General features: G+C 44.3%; 1 protein-coding gene across 1 annotated transcript in view; it reads left to right on the top strand.

The window, feature by feature from the left end:
- Positions 1–20,557, top strand: part of FBN1 (fibrillin 1) — a 228,619-nt gene extending 208,062 nt beyond the window's left edge. The window contains exons 55-65 of the mRNA XM_021693975.2: positions 913–1,044; positions 3,020–3,145; positions 3,714–3,920; positions 5,563–5,688; positions 5,893–6,015; positions 8,887–9,003; positions 9,267–9,395; positions 10,087–10,206; positions 14,911–15,142; positions 17,863–18,037; positions 19,257–20,557. Of these exons, the coding sequence (XP_021549650.1) occupies positions 913–1,044; positions 3,020–3,145; positions 3,714–3,920; positions 5,563–5,688; positions 5,893–6,015; positions 8,887–9,003; positions 9,267–9,395; positions 10,087–10,206; positions 14,911–15,142; positions 17,863–18,037; positions 19,257–19,646 (1,877 nt within the window). The 3' untranslated portion in view covers positions 19,647–20,557. The remainder of the gene's footprint in view (positions 1–912; positions 1,045–3,019; positions 3,146–3,713; positions 3,921–5,562; positions 5,689–5,892; positions 6,016–8,886; positions 9,004–9,266; positions 9,396–10,086; positions 10,207–14,910; positions 15,143–17,862; positions 18,038–19,256) is intronic.
- Positions 20,558–22,059: the final 1,502 nt, after the last annotated feature.

Below are 22,059 nucleotides of genomic sequence, written 5' to 3'. Positions count from 1 at the left end.
GGATGTTATTTTCCAAGAATGGGGGTAGCATATGGAGTCTATTTTAGTTAAATAATTCCATTAAAAGTGCTTACTGAGCACCTACAATTACTGTGGCTCTGGACGAGGCTCTGCTGTACAAAGTTAGGTAAATCATGGGGCTCCTTGAAGAGCACGGATTTGCTCCTCCAAGGTCTTAAATGAGCAGCTACTTGTTCTCTTCAGATGACCTAAATAGGATTTTTCTTGAAGGTGAATGGATTTCCTAACTAAGAGCTCTACATCACATGCAGGATAAGCCCAAATTTCTCAGCTCAGACCATGTGAAGGAGAAAGATAAAGAGAGGGAAATGCAATAGGACAATAAGGTATGGGGAAGACCTGTCCACACCAGAAGAAAAGAAATGAAGGAAGGAAGAACCAGAAGAGAATATGATATTTGTGAATGTTTGTCTTTTCCTCAAAGTATAAAAACTGAAATTTTCATTATACAATGATTATTCTAATCATATTAATAATCTAATCATATATCATATTAATATTACATAAAATGATATTATATTATGTTATTATAATTGTTATATAATGGAAGCTTTGGCTTATTATACTATATTGTAATTATAATGCTGTTGTTATATTATGAAAGTTTATAGAAGACCTTTTTAGGTGAATTCATCAAAAAGAAATTAACAATCACGCTTCCCACCTTTGAAGGGGTTACAGTTAGTTGGGGAATAATTTCATCATCAAGGTCAAAGTAGGTGAGAAGACTCCTTCCCAATCCAAGGAGGCCAGTGCCCACGAGACAAAAGGAAACAGGTTAACACTGAAAGAAGTGTAAATGAAAATTGATGACTTGATACCATCTCATGCTTAAAAGGCAGGAAATTAGCGCAGCTTCTTTTCTAATTCACGGGTGCACATTCTTTCCAGACGAGGATGAGTGTGAGGAGGGCAAACACGACTGTGCTGAGAAGCAGATGGAGTGCAAGAACCTCATCGGCACGTACATCTGCATCTGCGGGCCTGGGTACCAGCGGAGACCTGATGGAGAGGGCTGCGTAGGTAAGCAGGTCCTGGCCCAAGGAGCTTCGAGTGAGTCGGGTGACAAGGGACAGAAGTGACTTGGTGTCTGAGTCCTTGTGGGCAATGTGTTCTTCTTGGACAGAGCCATCTTCCCTCTGTTCCCTCATGTCACAGTTTCCCTTGGAGAGCCCCTTGCCTCTTGCTTATCTCTGAGTTCCAGAAGCATCATCATTCTCTCCCTCCGAGCCGGCCTTTGTCTACCTTCTCAGCCCATGTTGCTGCCAGTACTTGGCACCAGGTGTTTCCTCTACTTCTTTCCTTTACTCCTATACTTTTTGTTGTTTCAGGCTAGGTTCTCTTCACCACATTGGAATGTCTTTCAATTGTCCCAGCTTTGCTGTTAGCGCCGACATTGAATGACAGATGCCCAGTCCCTCTGAACCAGGAATAGCATTAAACCAGTGGGCTCTTCCTCCAGGGAATCTGTTCTTGTCTAGAGTGGGGCCCTGGCCCTGGTATTTTTTAAAGCTTCCTAGGGATTGTAATATAGATCCTCCACTGAAAACCACAGCTTCAGACTAGGGATGGGCAAATCACAGCCCGGGGGCCTGCAGCCTGCCGCCTATTTCTGTAAATTAAGTCATATTGCAGCATAGCTGTAACCATTCATTCAGACATTGTCCATGGCTCTTTCATGCCACAATGGCAGAGCAGAAGAGAGTGAAGGCAACAGAGACCATATGGCCTGCAAAACCTAAAATAGTTATTATATATAATACAGTAATACTATAATATTACTACAATTTAAAGTAAAAGTTTCCCAACCTCTGGTTTGAACAATCAGTACAGGAGAAAATTATTAGAAAGTTCCCACATGCTTCCTTTTCATTTTTAATAATCAATGATGCCAGAAAAAGAAATCTGATGTTGTCAGTCAAGAAGCTCAAGAATCTCATTATCCCCTTACCTTGTAAAATACAGAATTAAACAGTAATTGAAGAGCAGATTTTAAAAGCACAGAAAAAGCATTTAGACATAGGAGCACACACCAACTCTTCCAGGCTCAGTGGTTCTCAACCTCAGCTGCCCACTGGAATCACTTGGAAAACTCAGGTCCCACTCCAGACGCTCTGATTTAATTGGTCTGGGGATGGTGTGGGCATCAGGATTTTTAGCCTGTTTCAACAGTCCTGTAGCTGTCACCTTCCAACTCTCCTTCTTATTATGAGATCTCTGCCTCGGGGGCTCAGAACTATTCTGCAGGGGATGCACCTAAGCAAGTCACTTTATTTATGATCTTTCTAAAAAAATCATTAGAATGGGACGCCTGGGTGGCTCAGTCTGTTAAAAAATCATCAGATAATTCTAAGAATCCCCAGTTTGTCTTAATGCTTTTTTTTTAAACCTGAGACTGGATTATGATTATTTCTCAATAATATTGTTAAAGTATTACAATAAACGTAATCTATGTTGAACTGGAAGATTATATATAGACCAATTCTCAGGTCAAAACTGACCCATCACAGACATTATTCTGATGAAGTATTTATAATATTTCTCTAATGTGTGATCTTTTTTTTTCCCCCTTCACTTGAAATAATCCTTTGGGAATCCTTTTTATGGACAGATATAGAAAATTGTAACTTTATCAAGTGGAAAATGTATGTGTACCTAAATTGCAGTCATCTACATTTAAGTATATCAAAATGCCATCAAGTATGTTTTTTAAAGGACAGAGGTACACACACACACACATTTGCTTGTATGTGCCAAATCCATTTCTAGGATACGTGAGAAACTGGCAGTAACACAGGGTTGGCTCCCAGGACGGGAGTCTGGTGGATGAGGAAGAAGGGAGGAAGGGGCACTTTTGCTGAATACTCTTATACCTTTTGAATTGGAAACCACGGGAGACAGTTACCTATTCGCGAACTAAAAAAAAGAAAGACTCCATCCTTGCGCAAAGGGGTGGGATGACTGCTCTTGTGTTTGCTCTTTCCACGAAACCCCACAGATGAGAATGAGTGTCAGACCAAGCCAGGCATCTGTGAGAACGGGCGCTGCCTCAACACGCGGGGCAGCTACACTTGCGAGTGCAATGCTGGCTTCACCCCCAGCCCGGCTCAGGACGAGTGCCTTGGTGAGTCCAGACGACCGGATGCTTGCACAGCACCCCCCACCCCCGCCTTCATGCTGGGACACTTGGCACCCCAATCTCTCATCTGAAATCATAGAAATGGTTAAAGTTTGGGGCAGGTTCCTATTTTGGAAGGGACTTAATGACTGCGATTTGTCCATGGGGCTCAGCACCACCCTGCAGCTGAATTCTTCCTTTGCTAAGTGTATCAATGAATCACTGGTTTGGAATTTCGTTCTCCGCTGCCTTTTGAAGCCCTTGGTGCTGAGGATCTGTTTCTGTGTGTTTTTCTGCTCTTCTCTCTCGATAGCATGACCACTCCTCCATATTTCAGGGAGCAGAGAGAGTTGTCACCTTGCGTGGGCCACTTACTGAATTTCTTGTCTTGTTTCCCTCAGACGTCATCCTTTCTCTCTTACTGCTGTTTCCAGCTTTCCCTTCTCGCTTCTCCTCACCCAGGGTAAAGTGTTTACATCCTTTTTGGGTTTTATATTTGACCACATTCTTAATATACTTTGTCATGCTCATCAAATTCCCTGAAGTCCCCTTTGCGATATAATGTCCCTTCCAGACAACCGGGAAGGGTACTGCTTCACGGAGGTGCTCCAAAACATGTGTCAGATCGGCTCAAGCAACAGGAACCCTGTCACCAAGTCGGAATGCTGCTGTGATGGAGGAAGAGGCTGGGGCCCCCACTGTGAGATCTGCCCCTTCCAGGGCACTGTGGCCTTCAAAAAACTCTGCCCCCATGGCCGAGGATTTATGACCAATGGAGCAGGTACTTCCTTGCGTTCTGACTTATGACCAGTGGAGCAGGTAACACTTATGGTCCAAAAATACTTGCAGGGAATCTGCTTGTTTTATGAGAAACAGTTGAGAGTACAGAATCTGCAGTATGGGCTTAGGCTGAGCGCATGCTTGATGTCAACCGAAACCCTTTATTATGGTGTTTTAGATGTTCAGGGCCAGGTTGCCAAAGCTGTGTGTGCTTGGGCTCCTGCCTCTGCATCACAAGGAGTCCCCAGATTTTTAAACAGAAGTTTGCTGTAAGTCAGTTATTGGTTACTCAGAGTGTCAGTTTGTTAGAAAAACCATGGCATAAATGATCCCTAAATTCCTAGACTAGTCCACCAATATGCATTTTAACTCGTAAAATTGGCTGAAATATGCTGCATGAAGGAAGTATAGACAATGCTGATATTCTGGCAATTAAAACCCAGTTGCCTCTGGAAAAGCACCTGCTGCTTTCACCTGGGAGACGTGGGGAGGCTGTCGCAGTGTGTGAGGCTGCTCTGGAGAAGCTCCGGGCCTGGGATCCTCAGCAGCAGCTGCGCTTGTTTCCAGCCTCATAAATGAGAAGGGAGAGAGACTTCTCCAGCTCCTTGGGAAGGAATCAGAAGGGAGAGGGGAGGAAGGAGAGTAAGCAGGGTTTGTGTGGATGTTGGAAAGATGTGGCTAAAGGTAGAATCACAGAACTGGATGTGGGAAGACACAGAACTGGATTGGATGGGGTGACCCGAAAGGAACTGATGTTTCTTCCAAGGATGAGAAAATGAGATGGTGGAAAAGACTCGCTTCTCGAGACCAGGGAGGGCAGGCAAAATTGCATTTCAGAGGAAACTCGAAAGAATTAGGATAAATAACATCTGTTGGTATAAAATGATCGTTTGGCAATTGAAGGCTAAGAACTCATTTGGTATTGGCACCACACCGAGCAGTAAGGAGATAGATGGGTCACAATGTGGAAGGACAGCTGCTTCAGTGCTTGACAGTGCATAGCGACCAGATCTTTCTCCCTGTGGTGGAGCTGTGAATAAGGCTCTCTCTTCCTTATCAGGCTTCAAAAACCCCCGCCCGGGGATCCACCCCAGAGCCTTAGTGCTTCCCTCACCAAAGGAAGTTTGGTCCCATTTCCCCAATATTATACAGTTTGAGATTTTTCAGGATTAACTTTAAATACAGCAAAAAGAATGGAAGGAAACTTTCCTCCTTATTTTGGACATGCCCTGTTAGAAAAAAATGGGATTTTTCTTGTCAAAAGAGCCTACTGCTGTGAGCCATTTATGAGATGTCAGTAGGAGGCAAGCTTGATGGCATGAGATAGAGCAAGGAGCTGAATATGTCTGGATGAGACTGGTATCCATGGACCCAGAGGGAAAAACTATACATTTAGAAAACCGATTATCTTTAAAGTGTTCCCCTGGCCTGATGAGTTATTATACTGTCGTCCAGTGCAGTTATTCATTTGCCTTTCAGGACAATTACCATTACCTATGAAATGGATGCTGTCATCCCCTTGGTTTAATTTCTTAGGTGCATGAGATAGTAACACAATTTATTAGTATTTACAGTAAGGTCACCCCTACATACTGATGTTGCCCATTTTATAGTGTCTTTCTTAATCTCTGTTAAATTAACAGATATTGATGAATGCAAGGTTATTCATGATGTTTGTCGAAACGGGGAGTGTGTCAACGAGAGAGGATCCTATCATTGCCTATGTAAAAATGGCTACACTCCAGATATAACTGGAACTTCCTGCGTAGGTAAGTGCTCTGTTTTTGGTGTCCAGGTTTATTCCGAGTGGAAACTGTACATCATGGGAAAAAATTAAAAATCCTCAAACCAAACATCTAAAAAGCTTCTATAATTTCATAGGAAAACCTAAGACAATGAAGTTATTTGTTAGACCCTATGGGTACTGAGCATCATTTTAGATGGACAGTCACACAGTATCTTTTTGATCATAGATCTGAATGAGTGCAACCAGGCCCCCAAGCCCTGCAATTTTATCTGCAAAAACACAGAAGGGAGTTTCCAGTGTTCCTGCCCGAAAGGCTACATTCTGCAGGAGGATGGAAGGAGCTGCAAAGGTAAAGTAGAATTTGCCTGCACCCACTCACCTGCCTCCTGGGCACATTGTTGCATTCCCTGTGCATTTGAGGAATCCGTAGGCAAGCTCTCCACAGGCAAGAAGTGCTTCCCTGGGGTTAGTGCCTCCCTGGGATCGCCCTGCCACCCACTTCCTGTGGTGGATGGCTGGAGGCTGAGGCCAGGAAGATTGCATCGGGGGGTAGGGTGGGGTGAGGGGGTGTGCAGTGGCAGCAGGAGCCATTCTCAATGCCTGCCCCTTGGGCATCCACGGGGGCTGCCCATGAGGGTCTCAGAGACTGTGGAGCCAGATGTCTAAGGCTCAGGTGGGGCAGATTCCTAATTGACTACTTCCTTTCTGCTTTCTATGTATTCTATTGATGTAGTCAAGCTATTCAACAACTACAGAGCCCAGGGCTCCGGCATTGTCCTGCCTCGGATTAATTGGTGCCTAGAAAACACTGTGCCTAATTAAGTAAACACTTTGTCTAGGTTTTTGTTCTGCTAAAGAGGGCCATTCCTGCCCTCCATACCTTATCTGGGTGAGCCATAAATATCACAAAGAATTAAGAAACAGCAGAACTCTATGCAGAAATCCCTCTTCAACCAGAAGTTATCCTTTGCAAAATTCTGTTGGTGTAAATTTACTCCTAGAAATATCTTCCTCAACAGTAAGAATTTCACATATTGAGTGAATAGCACAAGTAAATCAAACTTAAGGGTAATTTTTAAAAGGAGGGATTTGGAGAAGGATGTGGAGACCAGATGGCAGAACAAGAGTTAGAGCGTTTCTACTATGAAGCCTTGACAGCGTAAAAGGAAAGTAAGGGAAGTTGAATGGTGAGGTAGAGTGGAAGTGGAGAGCAGAGGGAAGTAGGACCCTCAACCCCATTCTTGTGTCTGCTGGAAGGAGAGAGTTAAGAGACTTGTAACATAGGATGACAGAATAAACAACGCCTGAGGTTTTCCTGTGCAGCACAAATCCTATATAATCCTATAATTTGGGGAGAGGAAGTTGAGAGACCTACTTAAAAATTCTAGCTTAATAAAAGAGTTGTTTAAGCTTTGTTCTCCTCAAACATAGAACTTATTCTCCATCTGTGGATCACAGTGAGCTCTGGGCAGTGTGAGGCTGTAACTCAGAGCCGTAAACTTTTTCATGTAAATAGAGAACCAAATTAGAAAATCTCTCATTGTGTATATTATCTGCACCAAGCAAAACAAATTTACAGCATTTTTCCAGCCTGTGGGGGCAGAAAAATCCTCAAAAATGTCTAGCAATTAAGAGATGAAAAATGGAAAGTAAATGTATAGTGGTAACAGTGTTTTTTTACAATGTGTCAAATGCACCAGTGATGCTCTCTTTATGGTTTTAGGAGTGGGCAGAGCAGCAATGGGATTCTTACAGATCCCCTCACAACATGAGTCCCTTTCTCCTGTTGTTCTCATGAGGTCTAGATTCTTCCACATACTTGGCATGTAGGACTAAAGATCAAACCCAGTGGTGCAGATACATGTACTATTGAAACTGACAGGAAAGAGGCTCAAAGGATAGCCCAGGGGAGATGTGGGACCAGCACTTCCCCCATGAGAGCCGGGTAGCATCCAGATAAGAGAGAAGGGGAGATAAGATGTTCTTGGAGATGAGAACAGCAAGTGTTGCTGTTAGAAAACAGTGTAAGAGACCGCTGAGCGGTCTCCCTCACCTGTGTGCAGGTAAGCTTCAGCAACCATGGGACGGTGCTCTAGCAGGGCCCCTTGGGTCAGAGAGAGGGGAGGCCACCCCACTGGCAGGAGGCGCAGAGCCGCCAATCATGCAGAAACCAGTAAAGCAGGAACAGCAGGCCCCGCAGTGGTGGAAAGAGCGCAGGATTGGCTGCATTTTAAGAGAAGTCAGCACTGGGAGAAATATGGGGGCTTGGGGGAGTTCTTTTGGTTGAGGTCCACGCCAGGTGTTACCCTAGCCAGCAACTGGCACTCCTCTGCAGCTTCGAGCACAGCTGTGTGTGCGGTGACCAGACAAGGCTGCGAGGAAGCAAGGGAAAGAGGGAGGGAAGAAGGAAGGAGGACAGAAGGACGGTAGATTGGTTCCTGGATACACCATGATTATTTGTTGTTGTTGTTATTGTTAAAATTCAACTAAAAGCTGGAACATACTTTGTATCTCTTGAGGTCTTTAAATAGCAATGGAGTTGAGAATGAGCCTGGCAGTTCCGGCAATTGAGGAAAGAAGCCTAGTCAAAGTGGAGGATTTTATTGAGTTATGGAAAACAATGTGGGATAAATACTGTAGGCAGTTTTTAAATGTGCTCTTAGCTTATCAGAGTGAGGTTTTTTTTTTTCTTCCCTTTGTTTCCTTCTTGATTGCTCAGTTTCGTTTTAACCAAAGGAGACTCTCTAAGAAAAGAAATCCTTTTGGTTGGATTTGGTTTGGTTGAATACCTCATTTGAGCAGATTCAAAACCGTGAGCGTAAACGGGGGAAAAAAAAAAAAAAAAGAACTAAGCAAACAAATTAATTTCCAGCCTCAACATTTCTTATTGCATTTCAACTTGAAGAGATCTTTTCAATGCTTTGGAAAATTTTGAGAATCCCTAATCTTTTACTTCATTTTATAGTTTATTTAAAATGTCACAATTTATTTGAAATGCCTTTGTTGAGACATTCCTGCATTCCTCTAGTGAAAGGGAATTGGGATTTCCTTGGATCCCCAAGGAGCTACATTTTTTGGTCTCCATGGAGAGCACATTTCATCTTCCAAACCCTTACCTCCCGGGTTCCTCCTAGCCATATGCCGCGTGGCTCTTCTGGCCAGGGTTATTTGAGACGTACAGGTCAGTTCGACCCCGATCCTCATCTTCCATTTTTCACAGATCTTGACGAGTGTGCCACCAAACAACACAACTGCCAGTTCCTGTGTGTGAACACCATTGGCAGCTTCACGTGTAAATGTCCTCCTGGATTTACGCAGCACCATACCGCCTGCATTGGTAAGTGGGACAGGAGAGTGCCCTACCAGAAATGTAGCTATCCCTTTAACGAGTTGTTTTCTAGTTCCTCTGCTGTTGGAGTAAGAGGACAAAAAAGTCAAAAAAGAATATGTGAGTACGTGTGTGCGCACGCGCACCTGTACGTGAAAAGTTATTGGCCTTATTTGGCCTTTTCTGAGTGAATCCTCCCTCTCTCTTCCTTTTAAACAACACAAAGAGAGCTTCAGTGGATTTTAATTCTTTTCCCTCACCGCTTCTTCTAGATAACAACGAATGCACTTCTGACATCAACTTGTGTGGGTCTAAGGGTATTTGCCAGAATACTCCTGGGAGCTTCACCTGTGAATGCCAGCGGGGGTTCTCACTCGATCAGAGTGGCGCCAGCTGTGAAGGTGGGTAGGGTCCTCACCTTGATGCAGCTGCTGGGCCCTGGGGGAGGCAGTCTGTGTGACTTTCAAACTCGTCATTCTCCTCCTCTATGACATCTCAGAACTGGGCATGGGGAGAACTGAGCAACTGAAGATGGGAAATATTTTGCCGGGTTGGCACAGGTATTATATCATAGAGATCCATCTTTGGTCTCATGCTTGACCAGGTCTGTAACATGTGCCTTCCCTCCATATCTCAAGGTTTTTTCTGCTAAGTAGCGTAACCTACTAGGGCATGAACTAGTCAAGAAAAATAGCTCGGTTCCCGAATTTGATTCATTCATATTCTAGTCACTGGATCCAGAGTCCTAAAAGGATTCCCCTAAGTGGATTAAATATATGAAGAATACCTCTTCTGATACTATGTAATTAAAATTCTAAATTATTTTTTTAGGATTTCCTTTCTGTCTTGACATCTCTGAGCTTCTGATCCTGGCACAAAGGAGCAAATACAAATGCTTCCCACAGACAGCTATCCCATAGAATGCTCTGGGGCCTTACCTTAATGTCTTCATCATTTCCATTTGTAGGCATTGGCAGGAATGTCGAATGTTTTTCTCCGGAGCACGTATTTTTGACGTTTCGGTGGCAGAATAATTTTTGGGGGAGCAGTGGTCAGATGCCTTACTAAAATTGCCTCTCCCTTCCTTTTCAGACGTGGACGAGTGCGAAGGGAACCACCGTTGCCAGCACGGCTGCCAGAACATCATCGGGGGCTACCGGTGCAGCTGCCCCCAGGGCTACCTCCAGCACTACCAGTGGAACCAGTGTGTGGGCAAGTAGTCTTTCCTGGGCACGATGACGACAAAGCTCTACTGTCTCCCCCAAGTCCAAATAGTGCTTTCTTTCTGAAAACTTTAAACCTGTCATTAGATCAATGAAGAGTCCTTTACAATTGCCCTAACCTGCTTGAAACCAGAGGAGAGTTACAGCCTTTGCAAAACAGCAAACTGAGAAAAAAATATAACGATGAAGGATACTTTGAGAACATCGGAAGTGAAATGCCCCTAGAATTCCTTCACTCTCCGCATCTCCCCCTCCCCACCCCGCTCTTCAGCTGTGGGTCGTCATTGGCCCACGCTGGGGTTCTGTTCGCAGGAGGGCCAACAAAACCCTACCGCTCCCTGAAAAGGGACTTTTGGCCTGCAGGCACAGAAGTGGTTCCATTCAGCTCTACACATCTCTTAGGGCAGAGAGTAGGCAGCAGGCGTGGCAAGTTTTTAGGTTGCTAAATTCTTTTGAAAATTAAGGGAGATCCACAGACTCATTAAACTGAAATTATGTCATTTTCGATTCCATAATGTCATGGGAAAGTAACTCTAAATGCACATTAGAGAATTCAAACACTGAGTTTAGAGGGACCCCCCCTATCCATCTAGCCCAAGCTTTTGGTTTTACCAGAAAGACCTCAAAGCCCAAGGAGGAAAAGTAATCTGTCCTTAACCTGGTTCCTTTGTGAAACGCCTGGAGCTAGAACCTCAGGCTCTTAGCTTCCTGATTTAGGGCTGCCTTTCAAGTGTTGAGTCCACTCATTTTTTTTTTTTTTTTCATTCACCAAGTATCTGTGCAGCACCGCGGTAAACGTGGTGCGCAGGTGATCTGTTCTAGCTGCCACACTCTTGGGTACAGAGGCCTCCTTAGCAAAGACGCAAGGATTACTGTCTCCCGGGTGCTGCTCCACTTTACTCCAAATGAAGATATATTTGGTGTGTTTTCATTTATCCAAACTGCATCTCTCTCATTTGGCTTGATTCTTTTCAAGACACCGTTTTGGAGGCGTGAGTAGGGTTGGCTCAAAGGACACCAGTGCTGGAAGAGTTTAGACTACACCACTTGCTGACCAGCCCTCCTCTCTTCCTACCTTCAGTCCCAGGATAGTGGAGATGGTCAGGTCATGTCTTCGTTACCTGGAGATTCTACTTTGGCCCCATGAAGATCATCTCCTGGCTGGGAGTTCTAGAATAAATTAAGAAGAGGTTTGGGGGGTTTCAATGCCCAAAAGATACTAGCCCAAACTGGGCTCATAATTCTTAAGAATTATAGCTATCCAGAATGAGCATTGCCTTGGGCCAGAATGGCTTTCCCCAGAGCCATGCAGAGAAGAGCAGATCTTTTGGACCGGCCCTCTCTGGATCCTTACTCCTGGGCAGCCAGAATTTCACTCTTAGAAGATGGATGAGTTTGGAGTCAGGGGCCACTGGATCTCATTGTTTTGTGGAATATATCAAGCCTGACTGCAGTTGGAGTTGAGCCATGTTGACCTAGAGAAAATTTATAAAAGAAAGCCCATCCTACATTTTGGAATTCTCCTAGCCATTCTCCCTTCACAGCATGGCTAACATACACTATGCAAGCCTAATGCTGCCACCTTTGATTTTAGAGGACAGAGTGGATAGGTTTCAGTCTAAGTTTAAGGAGGGTTTTTTGGAGAATCTAAGGCTGTTTCAATAAAATTAAAATCTCTCTCTTTTTATAAAAATGACAAAACCCTCCCCAACTTCGAGTATTGACTGAGAGTAAAACAAAGATTTTGGAGTACATAAAAATTGCCATTGGAGCCATTTGCTCCAGAGGGCACAGGATGAAAAAGGTCAGGAGAGTGCAAAGCATGGGAAACAAACCATGTTTGTATACTGATGAACAGGGTGAGTGCAGAGACTCTTTTCAAGCAGTAAACATTGAATATTTGCCAATTTCTTATCTTAATCCCTGTTCTGCTTGACCCTAGCTCTCTAACATAGATAAGCAAGTTTAATTTAAACTTTTTTTTTTAACTCTCTGAGAATCTAACAAAGAAAGTGAAGTAAAATAGAAAAGAATGTGAAAGGGGAGGAGAGAGTTCTTGACTGGGATGGATATTTATAGTAACATAGATAGATGCTCAAAGCTAGAAAGAGCCTTAGAGATTATCTAGTCTGACCTCATTCCTAAAATATAAATCCTTCCCCAACCTCCAGGGTTGTCCAAGTTTGACTTGAATACCATCTTGAAGGGCATTCACTTTCTTGGAAATATTTTTTTTCATAGAAAATGAACTGTTCCTCCCTCTACTTCTAACCTATTTCTGTCCTTTGGAACAATACAGAATAAATCTAAGTTTTGTGTTGATGGGTCCTGTCCTTCATATACAGACATGGGCCTTAGAGATTTTTTTTTTTTTTTCTTCTTTAAATGAGAGAGAGCAGGAGAGGGGGGAGGGTCAGAGGGAGAAGCAGACTCCCTGCTGAGCAGGGAGCCCGACGTGGGACTCGATCCTGGGACTCCAGGATCATGACCTGAGCCGAAGGCAGTCGCTTAACCAACTGAGCCACCCAGGCGCCCGGGCCTTAGAGATTTTATCTATCAGAGTCCTATCAGGAAACCAATGGCTAAGCCCAACCCAAAAGCACAGGACGAAGGAGAGGAGCCTGTTGATGCTCCATGCAGGTCAGCCTCCGGGAGCTGAAAGCAGGTGTAAAGTCTGGAGATAGACATGGAAGGACAAGGAGAAAACATCCAGTCCAGGGATAGTTTTTCCACCAAAGTAATTGCCCTCGGTTCCTCATTCACTCTTTGGTGCCCATGGTCTCTGTTGGTATCTATTGCACACTTCATCTCTGATTTAAAGTAAGGGGAAAAGTACAAAGACAATGGCACATTTAATTATTTCCCTTGTAGGAACCTTGAATCCTAAATGACCTTGGGTGGATACTTGACAGTCCCTGGATATAAAGAATCCTCAAACAAACCTGTAGCTAGGCACTGAGCTGTAGCAGGCAGCTCAGCACATGGCTTTCTTACTGTGTATCTATTCCTTCCACACAGGAAAGAAAGAGGAAAGGGAGAGAGAGGAGGGAGGGAGGGAGAGAGAGGAGGGAGGGAGGGAGAGAGGGGAGGGAGGGAGAGAGAGGGGAGGGAGGGAGGGAGGGAGGGAGGGAGGATATTATACATATGCAAGCACCCTGCTCCCACCATTTTTACCCACCTGTTTTTCTAATTTTAGAACAGATCTTTTCGGGGCGCCTGGATGGCTCAGTCGGTTAAGCGTCTAACTCTTGATCTTAACTCAGGTCTTGATGTCAGGGTCGTGAGTTCAAGCCCCGCATTGGGCTCCATGCTGGGCATGGAGCCTACTTAAAATATAATCTAAAAAGGTGAAAACAACTCAAAGACAAAGGAAATACCAGTTTAAATGGCACTGAGTCTCAAGAGAGACTAGCATGAAGGCAAGCACGCGGCTTCTGCCATCAGACAGCCCTGGGCGTGCATCTCTGCCCTGCTGCTGGGAGATCTCGGAGGGGCTCTCGGAGCCTTGCTTTCATCATCTGTAAAACAGGGATTAGAACACCTACCGCCTGTGATTGTTGGGAAGGTCAAGTAAAGGAACGTGAAGCACCCCGCACTCTGTCACGCAACGGGCATCTAACAAACGTCAGTTACATTTCCCCTCCTCCCTTGCATTGGAAGCGTTTGCTCAGTGAGGCCAAGGCCAATCTGTGTGCATTCAAATGAACATATGCCTGAAAGTGGGCTATAGCGATTAAGGAAAGTTTTACCAGCAAGCTTCCAGCCTGCCCTACAGAGGCAGGCCTACAAAAATAAATTTGAGATTTCAAAAAGGTATATATTAGAAATAGTGAGATACTCAAGGTTTTCTCCCTCAAGTTGATTTTTTAAAGTTAGATTTCTTTTTCCTGCTTTTTACTGTCAGACTTGGCAGGTCCCTGTGGGTAGCCAGTCCTGCAGCATCCGTCTCTATTGTGGGTTTTTTCCAATTATTGCTTGTGAAGTCTGCACTGAATCTCTTCCAGCCATACTTTGCTTTAGACACGGCCCAGACACTCTGGGCAGGAGGCTGGTTTGGATAAGGGGGGGCCCATCCAGAGATGGGAGCAGACATACCAGAAGGCACTATTCATCCCCAGGACAAGCACCTGGGGGCTTTTGCAGATTTTTGAAAAGGAAGTGCAAGTGGGGCGGACACTTCCTGCAGGATGGCAGCCCTTGCCAGCCCTGCACATCTTGAAAGAGGAGGACTGGGAAAGCAGCCTCTGGGAGTACGGTTGCTCCCTGCTTTGGAGACTGTTGTCCCGCTCACAGAGAACTGCAGGACTCCTTCCCTCTTGCCCTGAACCTTAGCTAGGAACCAGCCCCGCGTGCTTCACAGGAGGCTCGTGCGGCATGGAACATACTAGTGTTGGCTTCAGATGAGACCTGGAATCTGTCGGTCCCCCGAATGCCATCCTCTAATGCACTCCACCTGGTGCGTTTGACCTCATCGACCACGTTTGCTCACCACGTGGCAAGAGGCCACATCCATTTCCACAGCATGCTCGCTCTCGCTCTCCCTCCCGCTCCCTCTCCCGTCCCTCTCCCCACCCCAGCCACCTCGGCCTGCCCTACCCTCCGCAGGGCCAGCAGAGGGCCTGCTGGCTGGCAGTGCCCGGTGGACGCGCCCGGCCAGTGTCCCACATGCGGTGTGTTCTGGTTTTCCCTGCAGACGAAAATGAATGCCTCAGCGCACACATCTGTGGAGGAGCCTCCTGTCACAACACCCTGGGCAGCTACAAGTGCATGTGCCCCGCCGGCTTCCAGTACGAACAGTTCAGCGGAGGGTGCCAAGACATCAACGAGTGCGGCTCTGCACAGGCCCCCTGCAGCTACGGCTGCTCCAACACGGAGGGCGGCTACCTGTGTGGCTGTCCACCTGGTTACTTCCGTATAGGTCAAGGGTAAGCACTGCTGGCCCTGCTCCTGACCTCATGAAGGGATGCAACTCCCACTGACCCATCGGGTTCAGGAGAGCCATCCTTTCATAGTCCTAGAGTTCATTCTGGTTAGCTCGGCAAAGGGTTTAGGCTATTTCACTTGAAAGGAGGCATCAAGATTTCTGCAAATTCATAGACTATGAAACTAATTGTAAATACCTTGATACAGGTTTTCTCTGTCTCATTCTCTTGATCTTCTTGTTGAAAATGGATTCATTTCTCCAGAAATGCAGGGGCTGACCCAGGCCAGGACAGGGCTCACACTGCACATCGCTGATCCACCCTTCTCCTGGGGCAAGCAGGGTTCAGTCTTGACTTAAAATGCCTTCTCATTAGAGAACATTATATGTTAGCATAAATCACAAAGATACCTGGTTTTAAAGTATACTTTACACCTCAGACTTAAGTTTACATTAAGAATTATCAAAAGAGCATGAAACAGGACTTAAAATAATTATTGTATGCTCCAGGGAGAATACTTCACCACATTGTAGGTGTGAGTGTTGGGGAAGGCAAGACGTATTTCTATCTTACTCAGTAATTCGAAAGTTTAGTGGTAAGTTTTCAAATGTGGGTCTTTTTCGCTGCTGACTTAATCTAGACTTGGATGTCCATCTACCTTTGCCTGTCCTGTTAAGAACTTCCGTATTTCCCTTTTTAATTAGAACACACAGCACTGAAATAGACATACACACACATGCAACCACACATACACAGACACACCCCACAAATCACATTCCATAACACATACATGTATGTATCAAATATATCAAATTAATTTAGTGACCTTTGATTTCTGAACACACAAACATCATTCATTTTAGGTCTGTGTAGACTTGAAGGTAAAAGAATGTTTCATGGGAAGCACACGGAACGCCAGCAATAGGACACAAATTCCCAGATGTTTGTGTCTGGCTCTCGGTAGACTCATTATTTTCAAGTTGAATGCCAGAACCATTTTCCCAGCAAAAATTGTGACACTCCAAACTGGCCTCTGGCCACTGGGACTTTGTAGTCACACTTCTTGTAAGTGGTGTTCCAGGGATATGAAAATACTGGAACGGAGTTCTGAGAAAAGAACCAAAACCTACACATTTGGGCTTTTCCTTCCAGTAACTTAATCATCATGCAAATGCACACGCACACATACACGATGAGCATTCATCATTTAATCCATTGTATTGTTTCTGCATGTTTCATGCTGAAAGATAGAGGAAGAGGAAAGGAAATGTACTGGGTTCTGGAGGGATTGCAGAAAATAGTAGGAGCCCCTAAATGGCTGCAAAACACACAAAAAAGATTCTGCTTATTGGCATTATATTTTGAATCTTAAGAGCATAAAGAAAAATGGGTTATAAAAAATAGGCCAACTAATACAGAAAAAGAGATCAATAATTGGTCTTCGTTATGACCCATTAGTAGAATAATCTACCCATTTATAACAGCTTGGGCTTCTCCGTGAATCACTAGAGTAGACCCTGCCCCAAAATAAAGACTCTTAGGATCATTCAGATATTTCAACACATTTTGAAAGAGGAGCCTGGTAAATACATTCCAAGAGGCCTATGAAATAGTAAGCAGAATAACAAAACAAGGTACTTGTGAAACATGCAAGCTTCCCTCTGTAACTTGGCTTTGATAACTGAAAGGCAAAGAAAAACAGCTGAACTAGTTCTCTCTTGGGCATGGGTTTGTTTATCCAGCCTCACATGAGTCAGAGCCAATGGCCCTAGTGGTTTTGAATGACTTGAAACAATTTCCCACAGTTGGGCAAGCTCCGAAGCTTGCATCTTATACATTACACATCTTCACAGTTTGTTTCTGAGTCAACTTCAGTTCTACCTAGAACTTTCTTTACAGTTACAGGTTATGGAATGTGTGATTTGTGGGGTGTGTCTGTGTATGTGTGGTTGCATATGTGTGTATGTCTATTTCAATGCTGTGTGTTCCTAATTAAAAAGGGAAATATGGAAATTCTTAACAGGACAGGCAAAGGTAGATGGACATCCAAGTCTAGATTAAGTCAGCAGCAAAAAAGACCCACATTTGAAAACTTACCACTAAACTTTCGAATTACTGAGTAAGATAGAAATACATCTTGCCTTCCCCAACACTCACACCTAGCGTTGGCCAAAGCGAGTGGTCACATAAGAGGAGAAATCGCTCAGAAGCTGGAGTGGTGAAGGCTGGTGACTGTGGTGGCAGAAGGGGAGGTGGCAGGGGATGGTGTCAGTGAGGCAGGAAGAGGGCAAGGAGCTCAATGGTGGCGGCTCATACCTTTCTCACTTTCTGGTTCATAAAAGGAAGACATTTTCCTTTAACCTCCCAAGTCACATGGCCCCCCCCCCCCAACCTTCCCTCCGTTTCCACTCCATGTCCCCTCCCCAGTGTAAGTACAGCAAAACACCTGCCACAGTCGGGTTCAGAAAGGAAGCGGCGAATCAATATGCGACACAGGGCCCGGAGAGATAGTAGAAAGAAATCAACCAACCCCGGGAACTGGGCCTCAGAGCCTAAACCCAGAGGGCTTCAGTGTGGCTCTCAGAACCAGCTAGTCACCTGATGGACGAATAATCAATGGCTAGATGTCACCAGGTGGGGTCCATGCTTCACTGGAACTCTTGTACCTCCTCCCTTATCTCCCAGTTCTAATGAAAAGGGGCTGTGCCCCTCCTCGTCCACAGGCACTGTGTTTCTGGAATGGGCATGGGCCGAGGAGGCCCGGAGCCACCTGCCAGCAGCGAAATGGATGACAATTCTCTCTCCCCGGAGGCTTGCTATGAGTGTAAGATCAACGGCTACCCCAAACGGGGCAGGAAACGGAGAAGTGCAAACGAAACCGATGCCTCCAACACCGAGGTGGGTCAGAAGGTGGTTTCTCCTGATGTCTCCTGTTGCAGAAGGGCCTTCCAGATGCTTGTGGTTTCCTCCAAGGATGTTCCAAAGTGTGAAAAAGCTCCCTGGGGAGAAAATCCAGACATTCCCTGAGCTCTAGGCTGCATTTTACAAGAGTCTGTGGGACTCTCCGGAGTTTCTTGCTGCTTTTAGGGAGTGGCCATTCGAAGGTTTTCACATACTTACTCATTTCCTCTGTCTCGCCAAAGAGAAAGTCAAACACCCACCCAAAGTCTGCTGAAAGGGAAGGTCTGAGGTCCAGGACAGCAAGTGGGCAGAGGCAGGATAGTGAAGTGACATAGCGCTCTCTCCACGGGGACGCCAAGTTCTGAAAGCTAGAGGCTCCTCTACTGAGAAGAGCCGTGTGGAGTGTGAGGGAACTTGGATTCTAGACAAAAGCAACATGGAGCTCAAGCAGCCTGGCTTTCTTTGCCTACGGCTGCTGCAGCCTTTCGGTCAACTCAGAAATGCACAGAGATTCACCCAGACCCCTGGCTCCAGGCCCGGAGAATCCGGCACATGTGGTCCCAGAGAGGCCAGCAAGCAGCCAGGTGAAAAGCATCGAATATTAGCAGATCATCAGAGTCAGGAAGTAGGTTCATAGGCGTGTCCTTCAGAGGGGATGGTTTTTCGTGAGTGAACAAAGTTGAAGTAGACTGGTTCTTTCCTAGCGTCAGTGCTGCAACCCATCCGCTGTGGTTTGGGAAATGAGATAAGTCCAGGGGAAGAAAATAGCCTATGAAAATAGTGGTTTGTGAACTTGAGCAAGCATCTGACTCATCCGGAAGACTTAAGATGGATTGCTGGGAGACACCCCGGGGCTTCTGATTCAGTAGGTCTCAGGTGGCGCCGAGAATGTGTGTTTCCGACAGCTTCCCAGGTGATGCCGATGCTGCTGGTCCGGGGAGCGCACTTGGAGACCTGCCGCATTAGAAGACGCCCAGCTACTTGACTTCCGTCTTGACATCAGTTTAAGATATTTTTTTTAATATTATAAACATGTTCCACTTGAACAGATTTGCGATTTAAACCGTGTTTTGTGAAAATAGGCATTTTCAACACCGTGTATATCCAACATGAGCTGAAGGTGGTCTTAGTGTGAGACTCGAGTCACTTTTTCCTTAAGACGAGAACTACGTGGCATGTTTACACTGACTTAACACATTGCCGTGTGTCTTTCCAGGACCAGCCTGAGAGAGACACCAGTGTGAGTCTTGCAAGCTGGGACACTGAGAAGACAGCCGTGTTCGCTTTCAGTATTTCCCACGTCAGTAACAAGGTCCGAATCCTAAAGCTCCTCCCAGCCCTGACGACTCTGGCGAATCACAACAAATACTTGATCGAATCTGGAAACGAAAATGGCCTCTTTAAAATCAACCAAAAGGAAGGGATCAGCTACCTCCACTTCAGCAAGAAGAAGCCAGTGGCTGGAACCTATTCATTACAAATCAGTAGTACTCCACTTTATAAAAAGAAAGAACTTAATCAGCTAGAAGATAAATATGACAAAGACTACCTCAGTGGTGAACTGGGTGATAATCTGAAGATGAAAATTCAGATTTTGCTTCATTAATTCACCATCCAGAGACCAAATAATGAAAAAACAAAGATAGATAGGTAGAACGGAATTTTCCCCCCAGTCAGAATCTTCATATCATAGGTACAATCTTTCACCAAGTAAATTTCTATAAACAAGCACTATTCTTGTATTACAAAAAGCAAGGTACAGGTGACTCCCCTAGTTCAAAACAACCACTTTCTCAGGCTTCTCATGGTGTAGCTGAGCTACCTTGTCACATGTGTTGACTCTCGAAAACTGGGACGCGTATTTTCACTGGGGGTCAGCCATTCATGCTGACACGCCATCCTTCTAGCAGATGTACAGGAATGTGCTTTCACTCGATGGACTGTTCTGTTTTTTCCCAATTTTTAAACTTTGCTTCTCCAAATACAAGTACTAGGTTGGCCAATTATAATATCTATTTGGTGCTAGTAAATTCTCAAACTAGATTTATAAATGCACTGTAATATTTACACAACTTAGAAACCAAATTGCAAGTATTCAGTTCAAATACTTCATTAATTTCAATCAACCAAAGTTAGTTCAGTAGCTTATCTCAGTTATGAGTTATAATACATTACATGTAAATTAAGTGTGTGTATACTGTAATCGTGCTATTTTTTATCATTGAAACATTTATAAACTAGAATAATAATGCCCTTAACGTGAGGGTTTGTAATGGTGCTTATTAAGACCAAAGACTTGTTAAATGTATACACCAAGTGGTAAGGACATTTCTGTGACTGGCCCACACGTGCATGGAGGTCTGGGAGGACCAAGAACCAGCCTCAGCGGCCAGAGGATCATCAGCGCATCCTTCATCACACCTGTGCAATATGCCAAGATTACCCTCAGTCATTCCTGTCAACAAGGGGTCCATGTCATAAACGTCACAATAAAACAGTCTCTCTTTTTTTAGTGTACCCTTGGCTTTGTGTTCTTGCATGGATGTGGGATTTGGCGGGGAGGGGGGGGGGGCTGGCATTCTGGAGGCTAAATAAAGTTTCCTGAATTTAAATTATCCTGGGTGTGGTAGTTACAGCTTCGAAGGGTGCCAAGCGTACGTATAACCGCTAGCAAAAAATTAACATATTTGAGTTAGTCCCTTGTTCTGTTCATTAAAGACAGCAGAGTTATTTCTCACCAGTGAGAAATTTAGAGTGTAGCCTCATTTCTAAAACATGACCTAATTAATCCGGTGACTTTCAGACCACTAGATTTAAGTATTTTAAAATATCAAGTTTGGTCATTATCTTAGAGCACATGGGTTTCATTACAAAAGATTTATCATGCCCTCTCCCTTCAAATATACAGTGTTGGCAAGCCTTAGGTGCTCCATCCTTTTCCCCCCTAAACATCTGTTGTTAGTCAGTGCTAGTCTAATTACAAAAGGATAATCCCAAATTGAATCCCATTGAACGCTACCTAGCTCTTGTTTTTTGACTGTCATAATTTGAATATGCTGTTTTAAGTGCAATATTGAATATTTAACAGTTAAGCTCACTGAATTGATATAAAATTCTTAGAAAATTCTTAGAAATTCTTAGAAAATTCTTAGAAAAAATTCTTAGAATCCCCAAGGACAGTAAAGTGAAGGGTGGTGAAAATAAAGGTGAAATAAAATTGCTGCGTGAAGGGGAAAGAAACCATATAGGACAAAGGGAAGTCCTCAACAGCTTCAAAAAGCTACACTTAAGACGATGGAGCAGGTCTGTTCCATCTTATTCCAGAAGACAAAACTAAGGTTAGTTGCCATGAAGTTCAGTTTAACCCACACACCTTCCTAATTGTCAAGCTACCCACTGAGGGATGGATTTCCTTGTGATGTGGTGAGCTGTCACTCTTTAGAGGGTTCCAGTCTAGGCATAATGGCAACCAGTGGACAAGGATTTCTTCTTTCTTCTACCTAACAGGCCATGAACATCTTGAAGTATTTTTTTGTATCTCTTATTTTGCCATCCACAAAATCTTGTTTGTACTAGGTGCTAAATAGAAATGAATCAAATGACTATTTTGGAAGCAATTTGTACCTCGGTTAGGAAGTTAAAATATGACTCAAAATTTCCTTCTAACTCTGCGCCTGTGGGTCTGTGATGGAAATGTACTAAAATTGTTAGAGAAGAATATATAGCATATGGTAAACAACAGTTTGCATTCGGAAAATGTCTTTGATAATTTAACCAGAACTGCATTATGTTCAATGATGGATTTTCTTTATAACAAACAACAGAAGAATATAGAGTTGGCACATGGTAGATCACTTTGATATTTTTAATAGTCTCAGTCTGGATTTTATTTATTTCAGAGCCAACAATTTTCAACAGCATATTTTCCATGTTTCTGTCTGTAACAAAACATTTTCCTCATTGTTCCATTGTAAATATTCCTCTTGTTGGAACCCTTTTGAATCCTGAGATTTAAACCT

This window comes from Neomonachus schauinslandi, chromosome 9 (assembly GCF_002201575.2).
Source record: "Neomonachus schauinslandi chromosome 9, ASM220157v2, whole genome shotgun sequence".
Taxonomy (NCBI): Eukaryota; Metazoa; Chordata; class Mammalia; order Carnivora; family Phocidae; genus Neomonachus; species Neomonachus schauinslandi.
Note: the sequence above shows the minus strand (reverse complement) of the source record. Positions and strands in the feature narration are given on the sequence as shown.